General features: G+C 45.9%; 1 protein-coding gene across 2 annotated transcripts in view; it reads left to right on the forward strand.

Annotated features, from left to right (window-relative positions):
* Positions 1-25,647, forward strand: part of CLIC5 (chloride intracellular channel 5) — a 193,455-nt gene that overhangs the window by 43,935 nt on the left and 123,873 nt on the right. The window contains exon 1 of one of the 2 annotated variants that reach the window (XM_075554087.1): positions 22,552-22,614. The exons of the other annotated variant lie outside the window; for it this stretch is intronic. Within the exon in view, the coding sequence (XP_075410202.1) occupies positions 22,552-22,614 (63 nt within the window). Of the gene's footprint in view, positions 1-22,551; positions 22,615-25,647 lie in introns of those variants that run through there. 2 annotated transcript variants of the gene reach the window in all.

Here is a 25,647-nt window from a genome sequence, read left to right on the forward strand (position 1 = left end):
GGTTAAGAGGATGGTTGGGGACAAAAAAAAAAGGGGGAGGGTTGGACACAGTGGCAGCACTAGTGGACTCAAGGGTAACCACACTGTGAGGACAACACAGGCCCTGCCGCTCCTTAGTTTGACCTAGGATTCAGGTGTTAGATGTGGAACAGACTAGGCTGCACCTGGCAGCAAGAGCAGCATATGAACAATCAGCAAATATGGGTTCTGGGGCTCCACACTCTCCTCGTTAAAAGAGTTCCCTGTAGTCCTAAAACATCAAAGCCCCTTTATGGCCATGGGACTCTGGTGGCGTTAGACCACTAACGGAAAAGTTGGTGGTTCAAAGCCCCAACTGCTTACTCTGGGGGAGAATGAGGAGGCCACCTGCGCCTGTCAATATGTACAGCGTGGGAAACCTTGAACAGGATCTACAGGAGTTAGAATCGCTAGCAGTGGATTTGCTTTTTTGTGTGACCCCTGGTAGTGAAGTAGGTTAAGAGTTGGACTGCTATCCCAAAAGTCGGAGGTTCGCATCTCCTGCTGCTCCACAGGAGAAAGATGAGGCAGTCTGCTCATAGAGCTACGGAGTCTTTGGAACCCCATGGCGTAGTTCTCCTCTGTTTTTCAGGCTCTGTATGACTCAGAAAGGACTTGACAACAATGTTGTATTTTTTCTCAATTAAAAACAAAGTATCAACTCAGCATTTTATGATCATCTCTTCTGCTTACATTCCCCTGCCTTCTTCCTTGTGCTCACGCATGAAATCCGTCATCCACGTCCAAATGGTGCATGAAAAAAATCAAATCACATCGAGTAGAGAGATTACTGATGGTGATCGCTCCTTCTGGTGGCGGTGTTCAGGAGTCAGCACAAGAAAGACTCTCCCCAGAGAGAGAGAATTGATCAGTGGATAGAAATTTAGGGTCACAAAGTGCTGTGAGTCTCCTGTCCTTTGGCCTTTCCCCTCCCTTCCCCACACAGGATCTTTGTGGGCCTCAGATTTAAGACATAAAATTGTATTGGGTCGCTATTGTCCTATAAAATCATGTAGGTCTTTCTGTGTGGGCTGATGAGGTTGGGTGGAAACAGAGGAGCAGGAAAGGGCTCAGTCTCTAACTCTCCTGCCTTCCTTTCCTCTATTCCACTTGCTGTGGAATTTTAGGGAGCAGGAGAATTTAAAAAATGCAGATATGCAGATAAGGGGTGGTGGGAGGGGTTCATGGAAACTCATTTTTATGAAGCTCTACGAGGAGTCTGGTACACATTGTTCTAGGAAATTCTGCTTCTCCCACACCCCTTTCTTGGAATGCAGACCTTGACGTTGTTTATTATCTTCTCCAGGTGATGCCTTTTAAAAGTGCAGATGTGACTAGCTTGGGCAGCTCATTTTGTTCCTCTCTGCCGTGGGTGGATGGGAGCATGGCAGCTACCAGCGGAGCATCTCAGCGCATGCTTATTGAGTGAGTGAAAAGAGAGTAAGATCTGTTAGTAAGCTGAAGACGGTAGGACTGGTGAGGAATGACAGATCGGAATTCTGGAACAAACTAACCGAAGAAGAATTTGGCTTCCCAGAGACAGAGGTGGCTGATTCAGACAGAGATAGGAAACTTACCTAGCACCAAGAGGTCTGAGAAGCCTGGGCAGAGGAGGCTAGGTGAGATGCCTGGGTCTTGAGGAAAAGTAAGAAAAAGGATTGGCGCAACAAAAGCAAAGACATGAAGACGTGAAAGAGCAAGGTGGAGATGGAGAAAATGAAACCACGCTGGAGTCCCCAGGTTTACGGAGCCTGGGGTCAAGTGAGGCAGGTTGAGACCGTATGGAAAAGATAAGCCACCACCTGTTGTCGTGCTGGGAGCATGGTCCAACAGGGAATGACAAAAGCTCTGGGCAAGGGGCACGGTGTGACCTGGTGTACATTGTAAATGACTTACTTTGGCCACCAGGCAAAGGGTGCATTTGGGGCAGGATTGGTGGCCGAAGGAGAGCTCAGTTAGAAAGGTCCCATGGCCCTCAAGTCAGGAATGAGGCGATATTGCTACCGGAACAAGGATGAAGAGTAAAGAGATTTGAGAGGAGGGACTTGGTGATGGGCTGGATTTGGGGTGACAGGGGAAGTAAACAGACATATGGGTTTGGTTTCTGGTTGGTGTGACCAGACAGATGATGGTGTCAGTGACTTGGGGAGGCTATGCAGGGTAAGGGAAGGATCTGGGGTAGAACATTATTTTGGAAATGTTGAATTTGAGGAAACGGGGCACTCCAGGGATCTCCCCGGTGGACAATTACATATTAGTATGAGGCTCCCTGAGAAATTGTAAGGGCTAAAATGTAAGGTTTAAGAGGGGATTTCAAGGTAGGAGCTTTGTGGAACCTCACCCATAATTCCCTCATAGATGGGTATAACTCTTGGGGGAAGCTCGTTGTCCTCAGTGGATTCCTACCTCAAGTGCAGCTCTGAAGTGCATGTGGGCTCAACCCCGTGTAGCTCTTCTGAGGCTGACAACAGCAGGGGAAGCCCACCCATGGAGTGACCAAGCCCCTAGTTTTCGCCATTGAAGGAAAACCGGCTCTTGTTGCTCAGCTGTTAAAGGTTACTTCCTCAGAGAATCAATTCTGCAGTCCAGCAATAGTTAACTTGGGGTGAAGGGAAAATTGGGGTTCACTAGTATATACCTGAGATAGTTAAGGTTTATTGTGCCACCCTGTCTGATAAACACATGTGGGATTAATTGAAGGGTGGAGAGATAAATGGCTCTGTGAGTCTCGCCTTTCTAGTTCTCCTGTCTCTTGCTCTCCGATGGTTGCACCTGGGTGCAGCTTCCTTAGCCAGTTCCCTGCTTCAGCTGGCAAGGCTCACTTCCTGTGAGATATCTCTGAGGAGAAGTCACATGAACTTACCCTGATGCAGCCCTGGGTGCTGGAGCAGCCACGTGAGAGCCTGCCAGCGCTGAGATGTTTACACCACCATTGGATTCAGAGACTTTCTACCCACTGGCCTGTTATCCTCCTGCATTCAGTGTCATTGGGTGTGTTTTGCGAATTGAGGAGGACTTTGTAGATCAGTGTCGGACATATGGTCTAATGTCAGACTTATGGACTTGAACTGGACTGGGTTGGGATGCTTTCTTAATGTACGTTTAACTTTTATATAAAACTCTCTCATATATACATGTGAGTTTCTGTGGATTGGTTTCTCTAGTCTACCCAGACTAACACAATACCATATTGCCAAGTATAGCAGGAACCTTCTCTGTGAAAAGTTGGGTTCTCATTGGCAACAAGATTTGACCGGGAGTGAAAGGCAATTTTTCACCCCTTACTAACAAGCAGGACATTGTTTCTTGTTCAACTAAGCTTGCACGAGGCAGAGTCCAACTTTAGGAGCTATTCATACCACTCAGGCGCTCAGCGTCCACTGTGCAGTGGCAAAGGCTAGGCCCTGCCCCTCTCTGGGGCATTTAGATGACTAGTTTTACTTCTCTGAATCCCTGATCTTCTCGAATGAGGATGATGAGAATAGCAGCAGCTCTCCTCCCTCTCGTGGCAGCTGGTTTGATAAAGTCATATTTTGGCAGTTCCATGCAAATGCTCTAGTTGTTCGAAGCTGACCGACAGAGTGCCCGCACAGAGTTGACCAAAGCTACTGTGGAGTTGGTTGCAACTCCTGGTGACCGCAAGTCTTAGTAGGCCCCCCTCACTGTTGTTGAATGAAGTGCGCAGTGGTCATTCATTGGCTTTGTTATTCAACAAGTGCTTATTGGGTGCCTACTGTGTGCCAGGCCCTGTCCTCGCTGCTGCTGTGGTGGTGGTGGTTGTGTGCCATCGAGTCGGTTTCAGCTCACCGGCACTCCACGTGCATTTGTGAGGCTGTCATCCCTATGGAAGCACATCAGCAGGTCTTTCTTTCATGAATCCCAACTACATGCTTGCAGCCAGCAGGTCAAGGCTTAGTCATTATGCCCTACAACCCTGTTTAAGCTTCAACAAGGACCACTCAGCTAACTGGAGTAGAGAGGAAAGTGAGAAATCGTAACATAGCTGCATGGCAGGTACAGCTGTGCGGGCACAGTGCCTTCTCTTCTTTGCGGGCCGTGGCTTTATCTCCATTTGTGCCAGGTGAGAGCCAAAACTATTTATTGTTGAGACAGGAACCCCCCGCCTTCTTAATTATTTACTGCAGAAAAAATGGGCTACCCAGTGACTTTGACCACCCTGGAGTTCCCGTGTGTGTGTGTGTGTGTGTGTGTGTGTGTGTGTGTAATCAGCATTCTCAAGACCAGGCCCGCAGCATCCTCAGGAACAGCGGGGAGGTCGGGGAAAGAGCAATTGGAGTTGGCCCGGGAACTCAGCCACACCACTTTGGCGGGGCTGTTTTGCAGGCCTCTGCCCTTTACTTTGACTATTTCCTGCAAGGAGTCCAGTGCCTGTGAGTAATTCAGCTTAGGTTAGCATTCAGCATTCTGACGCTTTGGGCATTACCACTTCGAGGCTTTATGCAGGGTTTGAAACGTTGTGTTTTCCGATGCAATTGCACTGAGCTGGGTTAATGTGAGATAGATGACTGACTAAGTACTTATTCAGCCTTATTCCTCTTGGGACTTAATTCCCTGCCTGAAGAAAAGGCGGCAGTGGCGGTGTTTACAAGATGCCAAAAGAACAAGATCAAAAGGAAGGCATTCGAAGACAACATGATTAATTTAAATGTAATGTGTGTTTGTTTTTAAACATAAACTCACTTAGGTGAAAAACATCACCCATTGGAGCAGAGCTCTCCCATTCCCCCGATTTCCCTGGCAGGCAGAGGTGCAACCAATGAGCAAGTGTGAGTGAGAGGCCTTGGAGTGAGAAATGAGTGTGGCAAAGGAGCCGGAAAACAAAGTCTGTCTTTGGCTCAGGGCTGCACGGAACTTCTTCAAGGATCTACTCAGACAAATCACCATCATTTATTGATGCTGGAATTTTTTCACGGACTGAAAATTTCTGGGAAGATTTTCTCCAATGATGTCCATAAAGGATCAAGATTGCGCAGTGTAATTACCTAGGAATGGGTGCGCATGTGGCCCCACAGCGTAGAGCCTGTAGGTACGTTTGCTGTTGCAGGCGCCGTCAAACTGTTTCTGAGTCACAGTGACCCTATGCGCAACAGGCCGAAACACTGCCCCGTCCCGTGCCATCGTCACAACCACAGTGGTCCTTACAGGTCTACCATGGAGCAATTCAATCCAAGCCAAGATTTCCGTTAGCCAGGTGGAAAGCGCTTGGTCCTGCTTCATGGCCCTCACCTAAGCTGTTCTCCTCTCTCTTCGGTTCAGCTCCTTTTCATCTTACAGGTGCGACTTTAAGTAGCACCTCCTCAGAATGCTTTCCCCTTTGAACTCCTGCAAAGGAGGTTCCCTCCGTCCATTGTGATTCTTTATTACTGTAACCCACATTCCCTTATTAACAAGATGACGGCTTAGGATATTACACAGAGTTCTTTGATTTCATGCTCGTTAAGTGTCCCACACAGGGTGGTGAGACCCAATAGGTAAAGGCTACCCAGAGCTGTTTCCTTCCCCAAGACAGCCGATGGCTCCACGAGTGGTGGGGCTGTCCATGGAAACATGAGGGTGGACAGACCTCCATGGAAGACGACTCATTTGTGAGGCAGGCGCCTTCTAGTTATGCAAACATAAGCAGCGGGCATCTTTTCTCAGTACGAGCAGCTGGATTTCATTTCAGTTCTTCTGAAAGCCCATCATATGGGCTCAGCTATAATCGAGTCAGGAGTAGGAGTACCCCACAAGTGGTCTGGGCACTCTGAGCTCCTTGTGGCCAGCGACTGCATAGACTTCAGATGTATCCCCAACAGCAAGCACAGTGGCTACCCAGAACAGGCGTCCAGGAAGGAGTTGTTGAACATCATAAAGTTGGGATAGTTAAACGCATCCTGGCTTTGCCAGGGCATCCGTTTAGAGGAATGCTTTGTTTTTTGCTTTTGAGTTAGTCACCGCGGCTGGATGCATTTTGTGTCTGTTTGTAAATAGGCACTCTTACTTAGCTAGTCCACAAACTTCAGGGAAGTGACTGGTAATCCCATCGTATGGAGGAAGAAACCGAGGCTCATGATTAAGTGGTAAGGTGTGACAGGAGCCAATTCTTGAATCAGGGACTTCTGGATGGAAGTCCAATGCTCTTTTCACTACACGAGGCTGCTAAAAAATTCATAGAAACCTTTACTCAGCAAAAACAGAATCGTGTGACTATTTCTCTACATATCCTCCATCCATGTCTATTCAGGTCTGAGAGATTCTTTGATTTCTCAAAAAAACAAAAAGAGAGTCACTGCCATTAGGTCGATTCTAACTTAGGATGAAAACAGAACCACTCCTGTGCATTTCCAAGACTGTAAATCTTTATAAGAGCAGAATGTCTCATCTTTCTGTGGAGCTCTGGTGGTTCTGAAGTGCTGGCTTTGTGGCCATCAGCCCCAAAGTCACCCAGTGTATCAGTAGGGTTCCTACTCTTACACTATATAAAAACGACAGTTCGGACATTCTCCAAGGATTCTAGTTGTTTTTTCTTTATAAGATCCTCTGAGATTTGATAGTAATGGAAGTCTGGGAGCAAGAACAGAACAGCAGGCTGCTGAGTTAAGGCTTCCCAGGGAAACTCTGGTAGGAGATTACATCATTGATAGTCCTGGTGTAAAAAAGCTAAACCTGGATGTGATTTACCTGCGATCCTGTTCCTCACCAATATTGTTTTCAATTTCCCTGAAACTTCTCTCCAAAAACTCCCTTTGATTGTCATAGGGGTTTTCCAGAAAATCTGTGCCTTGAGAATCCATCATCACCATCATCACCACCACCACCACCATCATCATCACCATCATCATCATCAAGTTGCTCTAACCTAAGCTGGCTTCTCTGGCCTTGCATTGAATTTGTTCAATTTAATCTGTTCAACCCCCTCAAAAGCCACTGCTTTGACTAGACCTTTTTTTTTTAAAGTAATTTTATTAGGGGCTCATACAACACTTATCACAATCCATACATCCATCCATTGTGTCAAGCACATTTGTACATTTGTTGCCATCATCATTCTCAAAACATTTGCTTTATACTTGAGCCCTTGGTATCAGCTACTCCTTTATCCCCTCCCTCCCCAACATGCCCTCATGAACCCTTGATAATTTATAAATTATTATTCTTTTGTCATGTCGAACACTGTCTGACATCTCCCTTCACCCACTTTTCTGTTGTCTATCCCCCAGGGAGGGAGTTATACGCAGATCCTTGTAATCGGTTCCCCCTCTCTACCCCACCCTCCCTCTACTTTCCTGGTATCACCTCTCTCACCACTGGTCCTGAAGGGTTCATCTGTCCTTGATTCCCTGTATTTCCAGTTCCTATCTTTACCAGTGGACATCCTCTGGTCTAGCTGGATTTGTAAGGTAGAATTGGGATCATGATAGTGGGGGGTAGGGTGGGAAGAAGCATTAAAGAACTAGATGAAAGTTGTATGTTTCATTGTTGCTACACTGCACCCTGACTGGCTCGTCTCCTCCCTGCAACCCTTCAGTAAGGGGGTGTCCAGTTGCCTACAGATGGGCTTTGGGTCTCCACTCTGCACTCTCCCTCATTCACAATGATATGATTTTTTGTTCTTTGATGCCTGACACCTGATCCCTTTGACACCTCATGATCACACAGGCTGGTGTGCTTCTTCCATGTGGGCTTTGTTGTTTCTGAGCTAGATAGCCGCTTGTTTTCCTTTAAGACCCCAGACACTGTATCTTTTGATAGCTGGGCACCATCAGCTTTCTTCACCACATTTGCTTATGCTCCCATTTGTCATCAGCGATCGTGTTGGGAAGGTGAGCATCATGGAATGCCAGTTTAATAGAACAAAGTGCTCTTGCATTGAGGGAGTACTTGAGTGGAGGCCCGATGTGACTGGACCTTTTTTAAGAAGCCACTCTAATGAGGCTAAAACAAAACTCAAACACCCTGCTACCAAGTCAATACTGACTCACAGCAACCCCTGTGTGTTTCTGAGATGGAACTGTTTACAGGAGTAGAAAGCTCAGTCTTTCTCTCATGGAGCTGGCTGGTGGTTTCAAACTGCAGCACCATGAGAATTGCAGTCTAACATGTAACCACTACACCAGTGAATGTATTCCTGAGAGAACAAGTCTACAGCTTTCCACTGTTCTCAGAGACTTTTGTGAGGCTGGCTTGTCCAGAGAAGTAAGACCAGTGATATTCATATATGTATAAGAAGGAACTGTATATCAAGAAGTAACAGTATCAAGAAATCACTGTAGTCCAACTCAAGTTCATGGAGCGATGACAGCTAGAGCCCTCTCACACCCACTAGCTAGCGGTAGGCCAGTGACATAGAAAGGTGAAGTGGGATGCAGGGACATCACAGGCTGGCACGGGCAGAGTCTTGTGGAGTCAAGGTCGATGGAAACACAGTGAAGATAACTTGAAGGTTGACTGCCAGGGTCAGTGGCTCACATGAGGTCGCCTCTGGAGGCAGGCACAGAGTCCCAGCAAGAAAGAAGATAAATGTCAAGAGAGAAAGAAGGAAAAGTTCCCCATTTCTCATAAAAATGGCATCTCCCCAAGGAGGCATCACCAGGCTACCACCAGATCGACAGGTTGGACTCCACCTACCTCTACACAGGTACCATCCAGCTGGCAAAATCTACCACCACACATGTTTAAATACTTTTAAAAAATAAACTTGTTTTCAAGTATGAACAGGAGCCCCAGTAGCAATATTTTATGACTTCCCTTTGATATTGACAGTGAAGGCATTCTGTTAATGAAAATCAATAAATTGATAGAGACCTTGTTTCGACAATTTTTACCGTTTTGTGCTCTAGCTCTCGAAGTTCCCCAAGGGGCTGTACAGAAAGCCCCCCCCCTGCAATTTTGTCAGTTTTCAAACCAACTTTTATTTTTATTTGGTGTTTTAGCTATTTGATTCTGATGTACGAGGGTGCTTCAAAAGTTCCATGGGAAAAAGTGGAATTAAAAGGCAACAGAATTTCCCCACAATCTCTTTGAAGTCTCCTAGTGCATGTATGAATATATGTATATGTATATAGATGCATATGCATGTATATACATACACACAAGGGTAAGTAACATTGCTTTCATTGCTGTGAAAACAGAAATACGGGTTAAATAATGTGTGTGTGTGTGTGTGTGTGTGTGTGTGTGTGTGTGTGTGTGTAGGAGCTGTTACTTTTTATGATCTTGCCAGTGCTAAAGTAGGAGTTTGACCATTACACAATGACAATCAGCCGAGCAGTAATCTTGCCAAAAATGCACAGTGATGCAACAGAGCATGACCTCAGATGGAGTGTCTCCTGCCTTTTGCCTCCTCCCAGGCTTTGCCTTTTCCTCGGGGCCAGGTACGTTGTGAGTTTTTGTATGCCACCTCTTGATCACTGTGTTTCTCTTGTCCCGTTCCTCCCTGGGCGTCTCCTAGCTTACACAGTGTGAAGGAATGGCCAGAATCCCCAAGTCTAGCCATTTCCAGTTACTCAGAGGCACACCGCTCAGTGAGCAATTTCCAAATTCCTAGTAACTTCCCACCCTTCTCCACCCAACTTCACACGTGTGTGTGGGTGCACGCACGCGTACATTTGAACACAGAATTCAGCACTGTGGTTAATGGACAACTCAAGCTCACTGTCATCGAATTGACTTCGACTCATAGCAACCCTAGAGAACAGGATTGACCTGCCCCTGTGGGCTTCTGAGACGGGCACTCTCGAAGGGTATAGGAAGCCTCGTCTTCTTCCTCAGATCTGCTGGTCATTTCGAACTGGCCACCTTGTGGGAAAGACAGAGATAACCTAGGCCAGAGGACCAGCTTTGTTAATTCCTAATCATTTCTCTTACCCTGGATGAATTAGTTAAATGCTTGAAGTCTTTGTCTACTTCTTTGTGAGATGGGGACAGTAGCTCGTGTTTCCCTGGGTTATTTGGGAAGTGAAGGGAGCTATGAAGGCATTGAGAGTTCTAGGCACATGCTAGGCTCTTAGTACACAGTAACTATTACTATTATTACAATATCATTTTCTATGACTTCCCACGCAATTAGAATCTTTGTAAAATGCCACATGGAGCTGTCCACATCACCGACTTTAGTGAGTGATACAACGGTAGGATCCCTGGTGGTAGAGGCTGGGAATAAAAGATGTGTTCTTTATTTCTTCGATTTTCTTTTGACACCTAGTGACTGAGCCTATACACTGTACTGGAATGACATCAAACTGCATACAAGTGTATAGCCAGGGACCATACACACACACACACACACACACACACGAGAAGCACAAAACTGGATTTCCAGCCTTATGAGCTGTGTGTGTGCGTGTGTGTGTGTGTGCGTGTGTAAGACAGGACTGCCCAGGCAGGAGTAATGCAGGGGTTTGCCATCAGGAGGCGATGTAGCACTTGCAGCACGCTGTCCTTGGAGCGCGGCAGCGAGAGTACCAGCAGTACTGGGCACACGGGGTTGCTGTCAGTAGGCACGGACAAGTCGGTTCCCCTGCATCACCACTCTAGAATAGTAGGGGACACTGTGTGCCACCCTCACAATCGCTCTGGTGTTTGAGCCCATTGTTGCAGCCACCATGTCCATCCATCTCGCCGAGAGACTTCGTTTTCACTGCCCCTCTGCTTTACCAAGCATGCTGTCCTCCACAGACTGGTGGCTCCTGGTAATATGTCCCAAGTACATGAGATGAAGGCTTGACACCCTTGCCTCCAAAGAGCATTCTGGTTGTACTCCGGCCAAGTCAGATTGGTTTGTTCGTTTGCCTGGCACATGTAGGCGCCTCTAAACACTCGTTGAAGGGATGAGTAACTAACGAGGGACTCAAAGGGATGACTGATAGTTGTCTCTTGGCGTCAGTCCAACCACTCCCAGAATTCTCCTGCTGCCCAGTAAACAGATTGCTCCATGGACCAAGATCTCTGGTGATGTGGGGCACGCCCGAGAGCACCTTAGTTTACACAGGAATTAATTCAGTGTCCAACCGATCCCAATCCTTCTCACAGACCACTTTGCGACCTCAGGCAGGTGGGATCCCTCCAGAATTTACCTCCCTTTGTTCCTCACCTCCTGGTCCTACCACAGAGACACAATGTGGCTACCACCTCTGAAACTGTTCTCACAACCCTGTCTTCTGACACTGAGCCCTTGGATTGCTTTGCAGTATTCCCAGTGGGAGAATGTAGGTGTGACATACAACCTGTTTTAGTTTCCACCAAATGCAGAGAATGGGTTTAATTCAATACTGTTAAGTACAAAGAGATCGGAAATTGTAATTAATATTATACTTGTATCCTGGTGCTAGGTAAAGTGACCATATTTAAAAATCTCACCATAAGTATTGTCGTGATTTCATCCTATCAGGGTAAGTCAAAAAGTATTGCTACAAAATCACGGACACTTTCTTAAACAAGAGTATCACAATGTGACACTATTGTTTCTTGCATTTCCTACAACTAGGGTCTATACACTTCTGAGGGCAGCATTTCCATCTCTTTCAGACTGCCCTGAATGACTATGTGCTCTTTGAGTTATACCACATTCAAGGGAAATTTGGGCATCGGTGAAAAGCTCAAACTATGTATAAATGTTCTTTCAGTTTTGGAGGATGAAAAGAAGTTTGTATGGGGAAATATCAGGTTTGCAGGGTCAATGGATGTGTTAGTTCAGATAGACTCGAGAAACAAATTCATGGACACTCATGTATATAAGAGAGAGTTTTATATAAAGGATAATTGTACATTAAGAAAGCATCCCGACCCAGTCCAGTTCAAGTCCGATGTTAGCCCATATGTCCAATAACAATCTATCAAGTCCTCTTCAGAGTCATGAAGCACATGCAATGAGGTCGCATGCAGGGAGATAGCAGGCCAGTGGGTAGAAAGTCTTTGGATTCCGTGGCAGTGGAAGCATCTCAGTGCTGGCAGGGGTCTCTGCATGGCTTCGCCAGGTGCATGGTTCTGGCTGCATCAGGGTAGGTCCATGTGGCTTCTCCTCAGGGATGTCTCATAGGGAGTCAGCCTTGTGTCTTGTCAGTACAGTGTCTCCAAGGGAATGAGGAGAGAGGGGGGAGGGGTGTCTCCAGTCTCCAAGGAGGAAAATACAGCAGTTCCCGGAATTCTCAGGAGAAGGCCAGGTCCACACAGAGATCTTATTGGCTCTCTCTAGCTTGACAGGCTAGACTCCACCCCTCTTTTTCTTTGCTTGTTTTCTTTTTCTTTGCTTGTTTCTTTCTTTTTGTATTGTTTCACTGGTAAGAAATTCTAGTAGTTTGATGCTCATTAGGAGTGATGAAAACACTCTTTTTTTGGGTTCTTTTTTAAAAATCGTTTTACTGGGGGCTCATACAGCTCTTATCACACAATCCACCCATCTATCCATTGTGTCAAGCACATTTGTACATTTGTTGCCATCATCATTTTGAAAGCATTTTCTTTCTACTTGAGCCCTTGGTATCAGCTCCTCATTCTTTTTCACTCCCTTCCTCCCTCCCAAACCCTTGATAATTTACACATTTTCATTACTTTTCATGTCTTACACTGACCGATGTCTCCCTTCATCCACTTTTCTATTGTCCGCCCCCCAGGGACCAGGTTATATGTAGATCATTGTGATTGGTTCCCATTCTTGTTTTTGTTTCTGATTTTAGGGAAAAGCAAGTCGTCTTTTCTTATTAAGTACACATAATCTATGGCTACAGGCTTTTTTGTGGGGTATATGTCTTTTTCCAGGTGAAGAAGGTTCTTTCTACTACCTTTCTGAGAGTTATTATTTTTAAAAAACATGAGTAGATACAGTTTTTCTTGTTTAGTGTATTAATATGATAAATTCCACGGATTGATATTTGAATGTTGAATCAGCTTTGCACTCCCAAGGTAAACTTTACATGGTGATGATGTATCACATCTTTACATATTGTTGGATTCAATTTATAAGTATTTCACGGAGGACCTTGACATTAAGTACTGGAGGGAACCTGGTCTGTAATTTCTTTCTCCTGTCCTACCCTTGTTTTTTATGTCAAAGGAGGTTGGACTCAATACATGGGGTGGAAAATTGGTCTTCAGCAATAGCCTATAATACTGGTGATTTCAGTCTTCCTTCTTTTCTTTATAAGTCTAGCTAGAAGTTTGTCAATGTTATTTCTGTTTTAAAGAAAACAGGGTCTGGCTTTATTCTATTCCATTGTCATATCTTTTAAAATTTCATTAATTTGGCTTATTATGTTTATTATCTCATTCCTTCTGCTAGTTTTGGGTTTGCTTCGCAATTTCCCCCCTCGTCCCACACAGTGAAAGCTTAAATCGCTGATTTAAGACTTTTATTCTTTTCTCATATAAGCATTGCATGCTATTAATTTCCCTCGTAACCACTGCTTTAGCTGCATCTCACAAATCGTCATGTGGTACATTTTTGTTTCCATTCAGTTAAAACATTTCCTAATTACTCTTGCTACTTCTCTGTTGATGTGTGCATTATCCATACACCAACTAATCGAATTTGTTGTTTAATTCCCAAATATTTAAGGGCATTACAGCTATCTTTCCAATCTGGTTTGATTTCATTATGATCAGAGAAGAAACTTTGGTTTAAATTATTGTCAATTTAATGAAGTTTGTTTTGTGACCCAAAATACCATCTATTTTTGTAGACTGTTTTATGTACATTTGACAAAGGTTGCACATTCTCCTGTTGCTGAGAAGGGTGTTCCATACATGTTAAGTAAGTCCAGTTGGTTGATCATGATGTTGGCTCTTGTGTTGGAGTCTCCTAGGTTTGGACTCAACCTTCTATCTTCCTACTGATTTCCCTCTATCTGTGCTTTTGTTTGCTGAGAGCGGGGTTTGCTTGCAGGCTCCAGCTGTACATGGTTCCTGCTTCACGTATTTTGAAGCTGTGTTATTTGATGCACACATATTTAGGATACAACTTAGGGAGTTGGTTCTTTCATCATTATATCATATCCCTCTTTATGCCTGATCATGTTCTTCATTTTGAAGTCTCTTTTGTCTGATATGAACATAGCCCCTAATTTCCTTTTGACTTGTGTTTGCATGCGATAGCTTCACGCATCCTTTGAACTATATCATTATGTCTGAAGTGCCGTGACAGTGTAGGGTTTGGCCATGTCTTTTATTATCAGATCCATCTAACAATCCCCATTTTATTTGGATGCTTCAGTGTAAGCATCAGTATGGAGGAATTTTGTTGTACTCTTTATTATTGGTTTTCTGTTTCATTGCTCTCTTAGCTCCCTCTCCATTTTCCCTTTCTAAAGTAAAAAATTTTTTTTAATCTTTTACCACTCCATTTCAATCTTTCCTTTGGAAGTACACCTCTTTGCATACTTCTATAGGTGCTGCTCTAAGGATTGCAATTTCCAGACCTAACGTTTGTTCATGTTCTTCAAGTTAATAGTTTGTGACTTCAATTAAAATACAGAAATCTTACAACCATACGTTTCTTTAGCCTCCACTCTTTATACTATGGCTTTTATTTGTATTACATCTCAAAAGGCAAAAATCTAACTGCCATTGAGTTGATTTTGGCCCATGGGCACCGAGTAGGACAAATCAGGACTGCCCCTTTGGGTTCGTGATACTTTAGCAGTTCAATTCATAGCCCACTGTGCCATCGGGGCTCCTTTGAACAACATCTTAGATATAGTGCAAACCCGACCAAGCAAGGTTATAACTTTACCTTTCACAGCATACCAAATGTTGTATTTGCAAAGAGGCCTTCCTAATATTTTCTGTACCGTTTCCATTTTAGAATATGTGGGACTGAAGTGAATACCTTGAAGTGTTTTTCTCATAAAGATTTATCAAGATATTGTAGGGTTTGTGAAACTGTGAGCTAAAATTAGAAGGCCCGCCTGTTTCGGAGGAAGTGCTTTTCTATGAACAAAGCTAGACTTGACCCTAACCAATGATGTTTTTCACATTACGGGCCAGAAAACGGAGTATTTGTTCTCAAACTGGAGTGTGACGTGGAATGAAACATTAGAGCTATTCATAGACATAGTTTATGATCAAAACAGACTTTTATCTTCTTGAGTTTTAATTTTTGAAGCGCGAAGATTTACCATATGAAAACCACCAGGTTGTTGCAGGAATGTCCACCTGGGAGGTGTTATCTACAGCCGGAAACAGGAACTCTCCCGTTTTCCCATAAGCAGTGGTTACTTGGGAGAGATCCAGGCAAAGCAAACCTTGTCAGACGTGACTATGAGAACTGTAGAGGCCACACCATACATGCTTTAGATATGGATCATGAAAGTCACCACATCTGTCAAGCATCTTTCATTCCAATAAATAATGGAATTTTATGCACATCATTTTATTTACCTTCGCCAAATTCCATGTGCAAGTATTACCCACATTTCCTGCTGGGTATTGTGGGTGCAGAGCAATAAAGTGAGGAGACCAGGTGACATGCTGTGGAGGCACCAGTCTTCCCTGCCACCTGTCTTGCCCAAGATATGTAGTCATGGGCTTGGAATGCACAGTGGTGAAGGTGACAGCTTCTCTAAGGGCTTTGGTGATATCAGCCTGAAACCAAGGAGGGGAAACAATTAAGCTTCACCTTGCGCCAACTAGAAGGTACCAGGAGGGTTGCAGTTCAGGCTTGGTAGCTGCTTTCTTCAATGGAAAGAGTCTGTGAAAACAGCCAGGATGCGGGAAAATCCGAATACTCGGCCCCTCAGTGACCATTGAGCAAGATTCTCCTGAGCTCCCTCTGCCCCATGATGCCTTCTCCATGCCAGCCCCAACCATGGTGAACAATCGCTCTTTTCCTAAACTTATTATTATTTTTAATCACTTTATTGGGAGTTCCTACAGCTCTTATCACAATCCATACATACATCCATTGTGTCCAGCACACTTGTATAGACATTGCCGTCATCATTTTGAAAACATTTTCTTTCTACTTGAGCCCTTGGTATCAGCTCCTCATCTTTTCCCTCCACTCGCCTTCCTCCCTAATGAACCCTTGATAATTTATATATTATCATTTTTTTCATGTCTTACACTCTCCTGTGTCTCCCTTCACCCATTCTTCTCTTGTCCGTCCCCTTGGGAGGGGTTTATAGTTAGATCATTGTGATAGGTTTCCCCCTTCTCTTCCTATTTTCCCCTTACCCGCCTAGTATTGTTACTCTCAGTATTGGTCCTGAGGGGTTTATCTGTCCTAGATTCTCTGTGTTTCTAGCTCTGATTGGTAACAGTGTACATGCTCTAGTCTAGCCAGATTTGTAAGGTAGAATTTGAGTCATGATAGTGGGGGAGAGAAAGCATTAAAGAACTAGAGAAAAGTTGTATGTTTCATTGGTGCTATACTGCACCCTGACTGGCATGTCTCTTCCTTGTGCCCTTTCTGTAAGGGGATGTCCAATTGTCTACAGATGAGCTTTGGGTCTCCACTCTGCACTTCCCCTCATTCCCACTGATGTGATTTTTTTGTTCTGAGTCTTTGATGCCTGATCCTCTCGACACCTCATGATCACACAGGCTGTTGTGTTTCTTCCATGTGGGCTTTGTTGCTTCTCAGCTAGATGGACACTTGTTTATCTTCAAGCCTTTAAAACCCCAGATGATATATCTTTTGATAGCCAGGCACCATCAACTTTCTTCCTCACATTTGCTTATGCACCCATTTTGTCTTCAGTGATCGTGTTGGGAAGGTGAGCATCACGGAATGCCAGGTTATTAGAACAAAGTGTTCTTGCACTCAGGGAGGACTTGGGTAGAGGCCTAATGTCCATCTGCTACCTTAATACTTAACATATAAATATATGTACATAGATCTCTTTCCCTATCATAATATAGAAATGTATTTACATATGTACATGCCTGTATTTAGACCTAAATAAATGTCCTTTGCCTCCTAGCTCTTTCCCCTGTTTTCTTTTATTTTACTCTTGTTCCACTATCATGTTTGACCTTCATTGGGGTTTCACTAATTCCTCTCGGTTACAGTGCACTTGATTGAATCCCACAGGGCATCCTATGCCTTCCTTGCCATAGGTTTTAGATCACTTGTTCTCATGTGCCTGGGTTTGTTAACCCCCTGGTGAGCAATCTCTCCGTGGCCCCGTTTATGCAGCCTCTCCATCCGCTCCATTCAAGAGCAGGCTTAGTTTGGGGAGCATGTGCTCAGTCAGCCTGGGTTCCAATCTCAACTACCACTTCCTAGTTAATTGTCTAGGGTCAAGTTAATTCATAATACTATGCCTAAGTTTCCTACCATAATATTTCTTTTAACACTACTTGATGATAGGTGACTACTAGGTAAGATGTATAATCTTAAAAAATTATTAGAATACAATATGTACAGCACCAAAAGCAACAGCAAGCAAACGCACTGCCATTGAGTCAATTCTGACTCATAGTGACTCTGTAGGACAGGATAGAACTACCTCTATGCGTGGTCTGACACTGTTAGTCTTTTGTAGAGTAGAAAAAAAAATTCATCTTTCTCCCACAGTGTGAGTGGATGGTTTAGAACTGCTGATGTTGGAGTTAGAGGTCCCACAGCTAACCACTACCTCACCAGACTCCTAATCCACAGCCCCAAATTTGTCATTTTAACCATGCCTATCACAAAAAGCTAGACAATGAAAGAAAAAAAAGACAGAAGAATGGATACATTTGGATGGTGGTGGTGTCAAATAATATTGAATATTCTGTGCACTACCCAAAAGACACACAAGCCACTCTCAGAAGAAGTACAACCAAGATACTCCTTATAAGTAAGGATGTTGAGAATTGTTTACTTTGGGCACATCTTCAAAAAAGCCCAATTGCTAGAAAAGAACATCCTGTTTGCTTAAAATATCCCTGTAGTCAGTGAGAACAAGGCAAACCCCCAATGAAGTGAATTAACACAGTAACCACAACCATGCGCTCAACTAGACCAATGACCGTGAAGATGGCACAGGACTGGGAGTGCTTGGCTCTGTGCTGCATAAGGTTCCCATGAGTCAGAGCTGACTCAATGGCAAGGAACACCACCACCACCACCCAACGCGGTGCTGCCTGGCACAAACGTAGTGTTATCGGTATCCCTTGTTGTTTACTGCTTATTTCTGCCCTATAAAGCGACAAAGCAAATACAATTTATTATGTTTGAAAGTAGAGCAGGGCAGAGCACAATCAGGTTTAGTTCAAGAGAAGGAAAACCAAACAGAACAGTGGACCAGGTTCTAGAGGCAAAAGTCTTTAGGAGATTGAACAGGTATACAAAGGCCTCCTTTAGGAGCTTGAACAGGTATACAACCACTTTGAAAAAACGTTTGCTGGTATTTACTTAGGAAGAACATTCACATACTCTATGGCCCAACAATCTTGCTCTGTTTTCCTTCTCTGTTGAGTTCTGATATCAGCTGTGTACCATCCCACCCACCCTCTCCAGCCCCAATGCATGGCAGTGCTTCTTCCTCTGACCCCGGTCCTCTCAGAGCTTTGTAGGTCAGGTCTCTCACGGTGAAAGAAGATTGCCCAAATCAACAGACACCAGTCCCAAGTTGAGGGGCTATGTAACACTATCATTTGTGATCCACTGGCTCTAACTCTAGGGATTTCCTCGAGTCAAAATGAAAACCTAAGCCAATGGCCATCAAGTCCATTCCAACTCCTAGTGTCCCCATATCACAGGGTACAACCGTATAACTATCCCATAGGGTTTCCAAGTCGGTAATCTTCATGGGAGAAGACTGCCATATTTCTTCTACAGAGTGGCTGGTGGGTACAAACAGCCAACCTTTCCATGAGCAACGGAACATGTAACCACTGCCCCACCTGGTCTCCTAAATTCCCCTACTTCTCCTATCTACCCCCCACCACTCTAGTTCCAGTCTAAGCTAGGGCTCACCTGACCTCCCTGACTTTTAACCTGCTGACTCTCATTATTCCTTTGAGTTTGACAATTTGCTGGAATGCCTCATAGAATTCAAGGAAAGGGTTGCATTTAAGATGATCGCTTTATGACAACAAACTCCATTATGAACAGTTGCCTTCCAGCTGATTTTGACCCATAGAGAGAGGTCCTACAGGGCAGAGTAGAACTGCCCCACAGGATTTCCAGAGTTGTCAGTGTTTTTGGCAGCAGACCCCCACATTTTCCTCCTGAGGAGCAGTTGGTGGTTTTGAACATCTGACTCTTCAGGGAGCAGCCGAGCACTTTAACCACTGTGACACTAGGTTTCCTTATTCTAACAAAAAAGCATCAAAATTAAGAGATGAATAGGGCAAGATTTGGGAGGCTTCCCAGTGTTACCCAAACACTACCCTCTCCTGTGCATGTGGCCTGAGCTTTTATTGGGGGGCGGAGGGGAGCTCAGTATATTACCCCAAGTTCAACCACTCTTCCCTGAGTTGATACCATGCAGAGGTCACAAAGTAGGTCTTTTCAGCCGTGAGAGGCACCCTGGGGTGGGTTCGAACTGCCAACCTCTTGGCAAGGAGTGGAGTGCTTAATCATTATACCACCCACGATTCTGATGCATAGATGGACAGAGAGATTGCTAAATATATCACTCATGGCCATTGAGTTGATTCCGACTTATTGTGACCCTATACGAGAGCATAGAGCTGCCCTGTGGATCCCCCATACTATAAATCTCTACTGAAGTAGAAAGCTGCATCTTTCTCCTATGAAGTGGCTGATGGTTTCAAACTGCTGACTTTGTGATTAGCAGCCCACCTCAGAACCCACTACAGCCCCAGGGCTCATAGATAGATAGATAGATAGATAGATAGATAGATAGATAGATAGATAGATAGATAGATAGATAGATAGATAGATAGATAGATAGATATGTGGATATGTGGATAGGTGGGTAGGTGGATAGGTGGGTAGGTAGTAGGTAGGTAGGATAGAAAGAATAGGTATAATCCTAATAATAGGTAGATCGTAGGTAGGTGGGATAGAAAGAATGCTATAATCGCAGGTAGTCCACTAGAAGGCAGCAGGTTTGATTGGTTTGGATCCATACCGCATAATGCCCATCTACAGGACTGGATAACTGTATCGTGGTAATGAAAATGGCCGGTCGACCACTCAACACTTGAGAATGGTCGAATCTCACACATATGGTGAGCAAAGAAGCCAGGCACCACGGAACTCGTGCTGTATACCTGTAAGATCCCATGCAACACTCCTCTGTGCCATTGGCATCAGGATAGTCGTTTTCTGGGGGAGCGAAGGGCTTCTGAGATATAGGTAACAATTGTTTCTTCAGCTGGTTACATGGGTGGCTTCAAACTGTGAGCATTCATTGAACCCTGCCCACCATACACCTGAGCACTTGTCTGTGTATCACACACTTCACTAACAAGAAGAAAGAGAGCAAAGGGCTGACATGGAGGGAGAGAAGAAGGGAGTGGAAGAGCATCTGAGACCCAGAATAAGACCATACCCAAGGTGAATGGGGAAGGGGGGGACATGGAGTGGAGACCCAATGCCCATCTGTAGACAATTGGACATCCCCTCACAGAGGGGTCAGAGGGAATCGATGAGACAGTCAGGGTACAGTATAGCAATGATGAAACACACAACTTTCCTCTGGCTCTTTGGTGGTTCCTTCACCCCACTATCATGACCTCTGTTCTACCTTACAAATTGGATTAGACTAGAGCATGCACAGTGCTACAGATAAGAGCCCGAAACACAGGGAGTCCAGGATAGATAACCCCTCAGGGCCAACAGGAGAGTAGAGATACCAGGAGGATTAGAGGAAGGTGGGGGGAGAAAGAGGGAATTGATTGCAAGAATCAACCTAGAACCCCCTGCAAGGGGGATGAATAATGGAAAAGTGAGTCAGGGGCGATGGAGGATGATATAAGATAGGGAAAAATATAATTTATCAAGGGTGTGTGAAGGAGGATGGGTGGGAGAGGGTTGGGGGGAAGAAATGGGGATTTGATATCAGGGGCTCAAGTGGGAAGAGGATGCTTTGAAAATGATGATGGTAGCATATGTGCAAATGTGCTAGACACAATGGACGAGTGTATGGATTGTGATAAGAGATGTAAGAGCCCCCCAATAAAAGTATGTTTTTTAAAGAACTAAGATTATACTGGGTAGAGCCTAACAAATAAATAAAATATAAAGTAAAAAATAATATCGAAGGGAAAATGTACATGAATTAAGTCTCCAGTGAATCCCTCTGACCACAGACCAGAGATGTGAACAGCATTGCTTTCGTGCACAGTAGATAAAGAGAGTGGATTATTGCAGATGCATTAGGATTAAAATGTTACACCTTATCATTTGATATCCCTTTTGATCCATTTAAATTTGTTCTAGTTTTTAATATTGTCTGCTCTCTTTTCAATTGAGATTTTTTCCTCTGTTTTACTTTGTTATCGTTGCTTATTTGCATGTTTTTCTGGATGTGAAATACAGTATAGGTAAATCTATAGAGATAGTAGATGGATTAATGGTTTCTTGCGGGCTTAGCTGGGGGTCTTCAGAGGGAAATAGGGATCTAATAAATACAAGAAGAAAACGTTTTAAAATTTATTGAGGTGATGATTGTACAGCTCTTTTTAATATGATTGAATATTGAATTGTATGTTATGTGAATTATATATCAATGAAACTATTAACAAAAACTAAACAAACAAAACCCAAAAAAGAGTAATCGGAAGGATAGGGGCAGGAGAAGAAAACCTTGCAAGTTAAAAGTCAGATATTCTGAGCTCTGGCTGCACCTGACCCTGTTGGCTCAGTCTCTGGCTCACCCTCTCCCTGCCCCGCCCCTCCCGCCTGCCTGTGTTCAGCCAGAGGACCACAAATCCCCAGATAGTGGGGTCCTTTCCATCCCATCCCTGCGCCCTCCAGCGACTGCTCATTCTGAGCCTCGCCCAGGCAGGAAGGGGCTTTCCAAATGGGTATGGCTGGTGGCAGAATGGCTTGGAGGAGCTAACACTTTAGGAAAGAAACTTAAGACCACAAAGCCCTTTCTTCTCCACTGCCTGTCTTTCCCTCTCCGTCTTCTTGCACCGCTCCCAGTTCCATCCCCTCGCTATCCGTGGCCCTCCTGGGAGTCCCTAGGTGGGCCTCTCGGGTCCCACTGGGTCCCTGTGCGGGGCAGGGGCCCAAGAGGTGGGCGCTGGCAGGGTGCCCCGCCCCCACGGGCTTGACCCCGCCCCCGGCCGCCGGCTATTTTGGGAGCGTTGGCGGCAGCGGGATCGCTGACGGGCGCAGATCCTGTGACACCGTGACACCTCCCGGCAGCCCAGCACTTGTTGCTCCAGGGACCTGCCTGCTGCCTTTCCCAATCCGTATTTGCCCCTGCCCTCGCTGGCTCTGATCTCCTGGGACGCGAGTCTCAGCCCCTGCCGTCCCCGGCCCGGGAATATAGAGGATTTTAAATAATAATAATAGTAAACAGCGCTCGGAGGAGGCCTCGCTGGGCAGAACCAGGAGTGTGGAGCGCTGGCCCCAGAGTCGCAGAGCTGGCGCCTCCCCGGCACGGGACGGTGGCCCTGGGCACAAACGGCATGACGGACTCGCCTATGGCTAACGGGGACGACAGGGACCCCGAGATCGAGCTCTTCGTGAAGGTAGGTCAGTAGGTCGGCGTCTGGTCCCCACCATGCACCTGCCGCGCCAGGGACCCGCTCACGTGCCCCAGCGCGCGCTGCCAGACCCTCCCCAGGGAGCTCAGCGAAGCGCCGAGCCCGCCCGGTCCCCCGGGGCGCTTTCCCCAAGCCAGCGCCTGCTCTGGGAACGAATGGAGCCCAGGGCAGTCTGGCAGGTGGCCTTTGCTGGAGAGTTGGCCGGCAGTTTGTCAAACCCGCCGCCGGACGGGCTGTCACTGATGCGGGGCCAATCTGCTCCCGCCTCTGCCTGGGTCCGAAGGGCATCTTCCCTCCTAAGGAGACCGCAGCGCCCGGGGCCACTGACTCTCCTAAAATGGGGTGCGGAGGGGAGCCTAGCAGAGATACCATTATTTGAGGCAAAACACCAATAACATATTTCGGAAAATCTGGTTTCTCTCTTTTACTCAGAGCTGCTAAAATAAAAGCGAGGCACACGGGTGTTTTATTTCACTGTGTGGCTTGCCAAGCAGGCAAGCCCCCTCGCTGACGTGGACCCTGCCTTAAGCATGAGAATGCAGGGTAATTTTCAGGAAACACGGAGGGTCTGGTAATAGGGGGCAGACTGGCATGAGAGGGCACGGGGGTGGGGGAGTAAATGAAGTCTCCTTATTCCAGAAAGCAGGAACAGGCATCCTGGTCCCTTCTCAGGAACATGCATATTTCTAGGGACATTTTGCATTCTAAGGGTTTTAGGTTTTTGTTTTGTTCTCCTTTGTGAAAGGTTTGGGCGCTCAGGCAGCCTACTCCCGCCCCCTCCCCCAAGTCCTGGCAACTCTTTCTGCTCAGTGCAGGAGGCCGTCTCCCCCAGGCCTCAGGTTTCCCAGCTTCTGTGGTGCTGGCAGCTAGGACTGATCAAATGTTTCTTTCTCATTACACCAGCGAACCTCGAAGCAGGGCCTTGGGCTTCCATCCTTCCTCCTACAGGTTGCAAAGGAAGCAAGGTTGCTTTTATGGCAGCCTGTACCTGCATCAGCAACCCTGCCTAGGCTTGTAGGCTCAATGTCAACGAGTAAAAGGAACCTCAGCAGACCTACTACTGTCTGGTTAGCATGGGGCTGCTAACTCCAAGGTCAGCATTTCAAATGCACCAGCTCTTCCACCAGAAAAAGAAGAGACCGTCTGCTTTGGAAAAACTTACAGCCTCGGACACCCTATGCAGCGTCATTCTGAACCAGAATGAGTTCCCATTGGCCTTTCTTGTTGTTAAAGAAGGCTTGGTGGAATAGGCAATAGGCAGCCAATTACATTGTCAGTGGTTCAAACTCACCAGCCCCTCCTGGGGAGAACGTAAACATTTGCAGAACCCTTTCTATAGGATTTGGTCTGGGTTTTTTTGTTTTTGTTTTTCTGTTGTGACTTAGGGGATGGTCCAGACTGCAGAATAGGTTGGCAGAATTTCTTCTGATTAGCTATATCCATTCTTGGTGTTTAATATTTAAAACTGTCCATAGCTATCATGCTCATTCTTTCTGTCCCCGTGACTTGTGCCTTCCTGTGAATATTGGGGCCGCTGTGGGTAGGATTTCCAGGTAGTCTGGCCCACATAGGTAATAAAAAGAAAGAAGGTCATGCCCCCTTGAGGGTGTGTCCTGTGGCCAAGCTGGGCAGTGTCAGTCCGTAGGTCAGTCGGGGGGTGCCCCGATCCTCCACGCCCCGTCCTGCAGTCTGAGGAGTGAATAAAGGAGCCCTGACAAAGCGATGAGCCGTTAAAGAAAGCTCTCCTTGAAGAAAGCTATTTATTCTAGGACTTAACTCAAATTCCCTGGGAGTAGGTAGTTTCACGGTATCAAGTTCCTGAAAGATATTTGAAACATAAATTGGCTCTTCAGAGCCAAAGCAGCCCTTTGCCCCTCTACTAGGCGGGGAGACCAATTCTATCTGCACCTTTGGAATTTCAAGTTGGCAGCGCTGGAAGTTTGCTTCATTTATAGAAAACGCTCACCACAGAGTCTCAGCCCCCCGCCCCCCTCCAAAGAATTCTAGAATGCCCTTGTAGTGATTTTTTTCCCCCTTAGGAGAGCCAGGTAGACTTTCCTGAGCAGCCCAAGGTCCGTACTGGTTGGGAACAAAACATACAGGTAGAAACGCCGTGCTGGTTTTCTGGGGTCCCGGCTTTGACCTACTGTTCGCTGCAGCCCGAGGGACACATAAAGGCTGGCAATGGGAAAGGAAGCAGCCTCCCAGGCCTGGCACTGTCTGACTGTAGGAAAGCCACGTCCTCCTTTGCAGAAACAACTTTTCCCAAGTTGGAGGCTTCTCGAGGCTCTAGGATTGATCCCCGAAAAGAGAAAGAACTCCTTGTAGAAGGTGCTAGTGAATGGAGGGCCTTTCTGCAGGGCAGGGCAGTGGGGTTCTGTGAAGCCTCTCAGAGTAGGTCTCAACCCGGCAGAGTGGTGATGTCTGGCCATCTCTAACATTGTCCTGGGATGGGGCGGGGGAATCCCTTATCCTCACTGGGCCCCTGACTGCCATCCGAACCTTCAGTTACTCAGGGATTTTCCAGGGCATTCACTCTCCCATGCCCAAATCAATTGACGGTCACCTGTTAGTGCGACTACTGTTAACTGGCTGCCAGTCAGTTTCTGGAGCACACTCAAAAACCCTATCTCATTGGATCCGCAGCGTTGTTTCTTTCCCGAGCCTTTTCACTCAGGTGAAAATGGAGAAAATAAGGCATCCTGGCTCCCATGGCCTGCTGAGGCTTGAACAGCACAGATGCTCAGCGGGCCTGTGTGCAGTGCCCAGAGGAAGGAAGCAAATTGAAGGCTCCCTGGTATTGCTATGGGGAAAGGCAGACCTGGGTTCAGCCTGGGAAACTCAGTGGAGCGGTTCTGCAGTACCCTCAAGGACTGAGATGAGTTGGGTTCAACTCAACAGCGCTCCTGGTAACCACAGGTAGCAAATAAAATGCTGCCCCGGTCCTCCAGCCTAGCACTGCAAACCCTAACTCTTGCTCTCATCCCAGATACTCCCTTATCAGGCCTTGTACCTAAT

The sequence above is a fragment of the Tenrec ecaudatus genome, chromosome 7 (assembly GCF_050624435.1).
Source record: "Tenrec ecaudatus isolate mTenEca1 chromosome 7, mTenEca1.hap1, whole genome shotgun sequence".
Classification (NCBI taxonomy): Eukaryota; Metazoa; Chordata; class Mammalia; order Afrosoricida; family Tenrecidae; genus Tenrec; species Tenrec ecaudatus.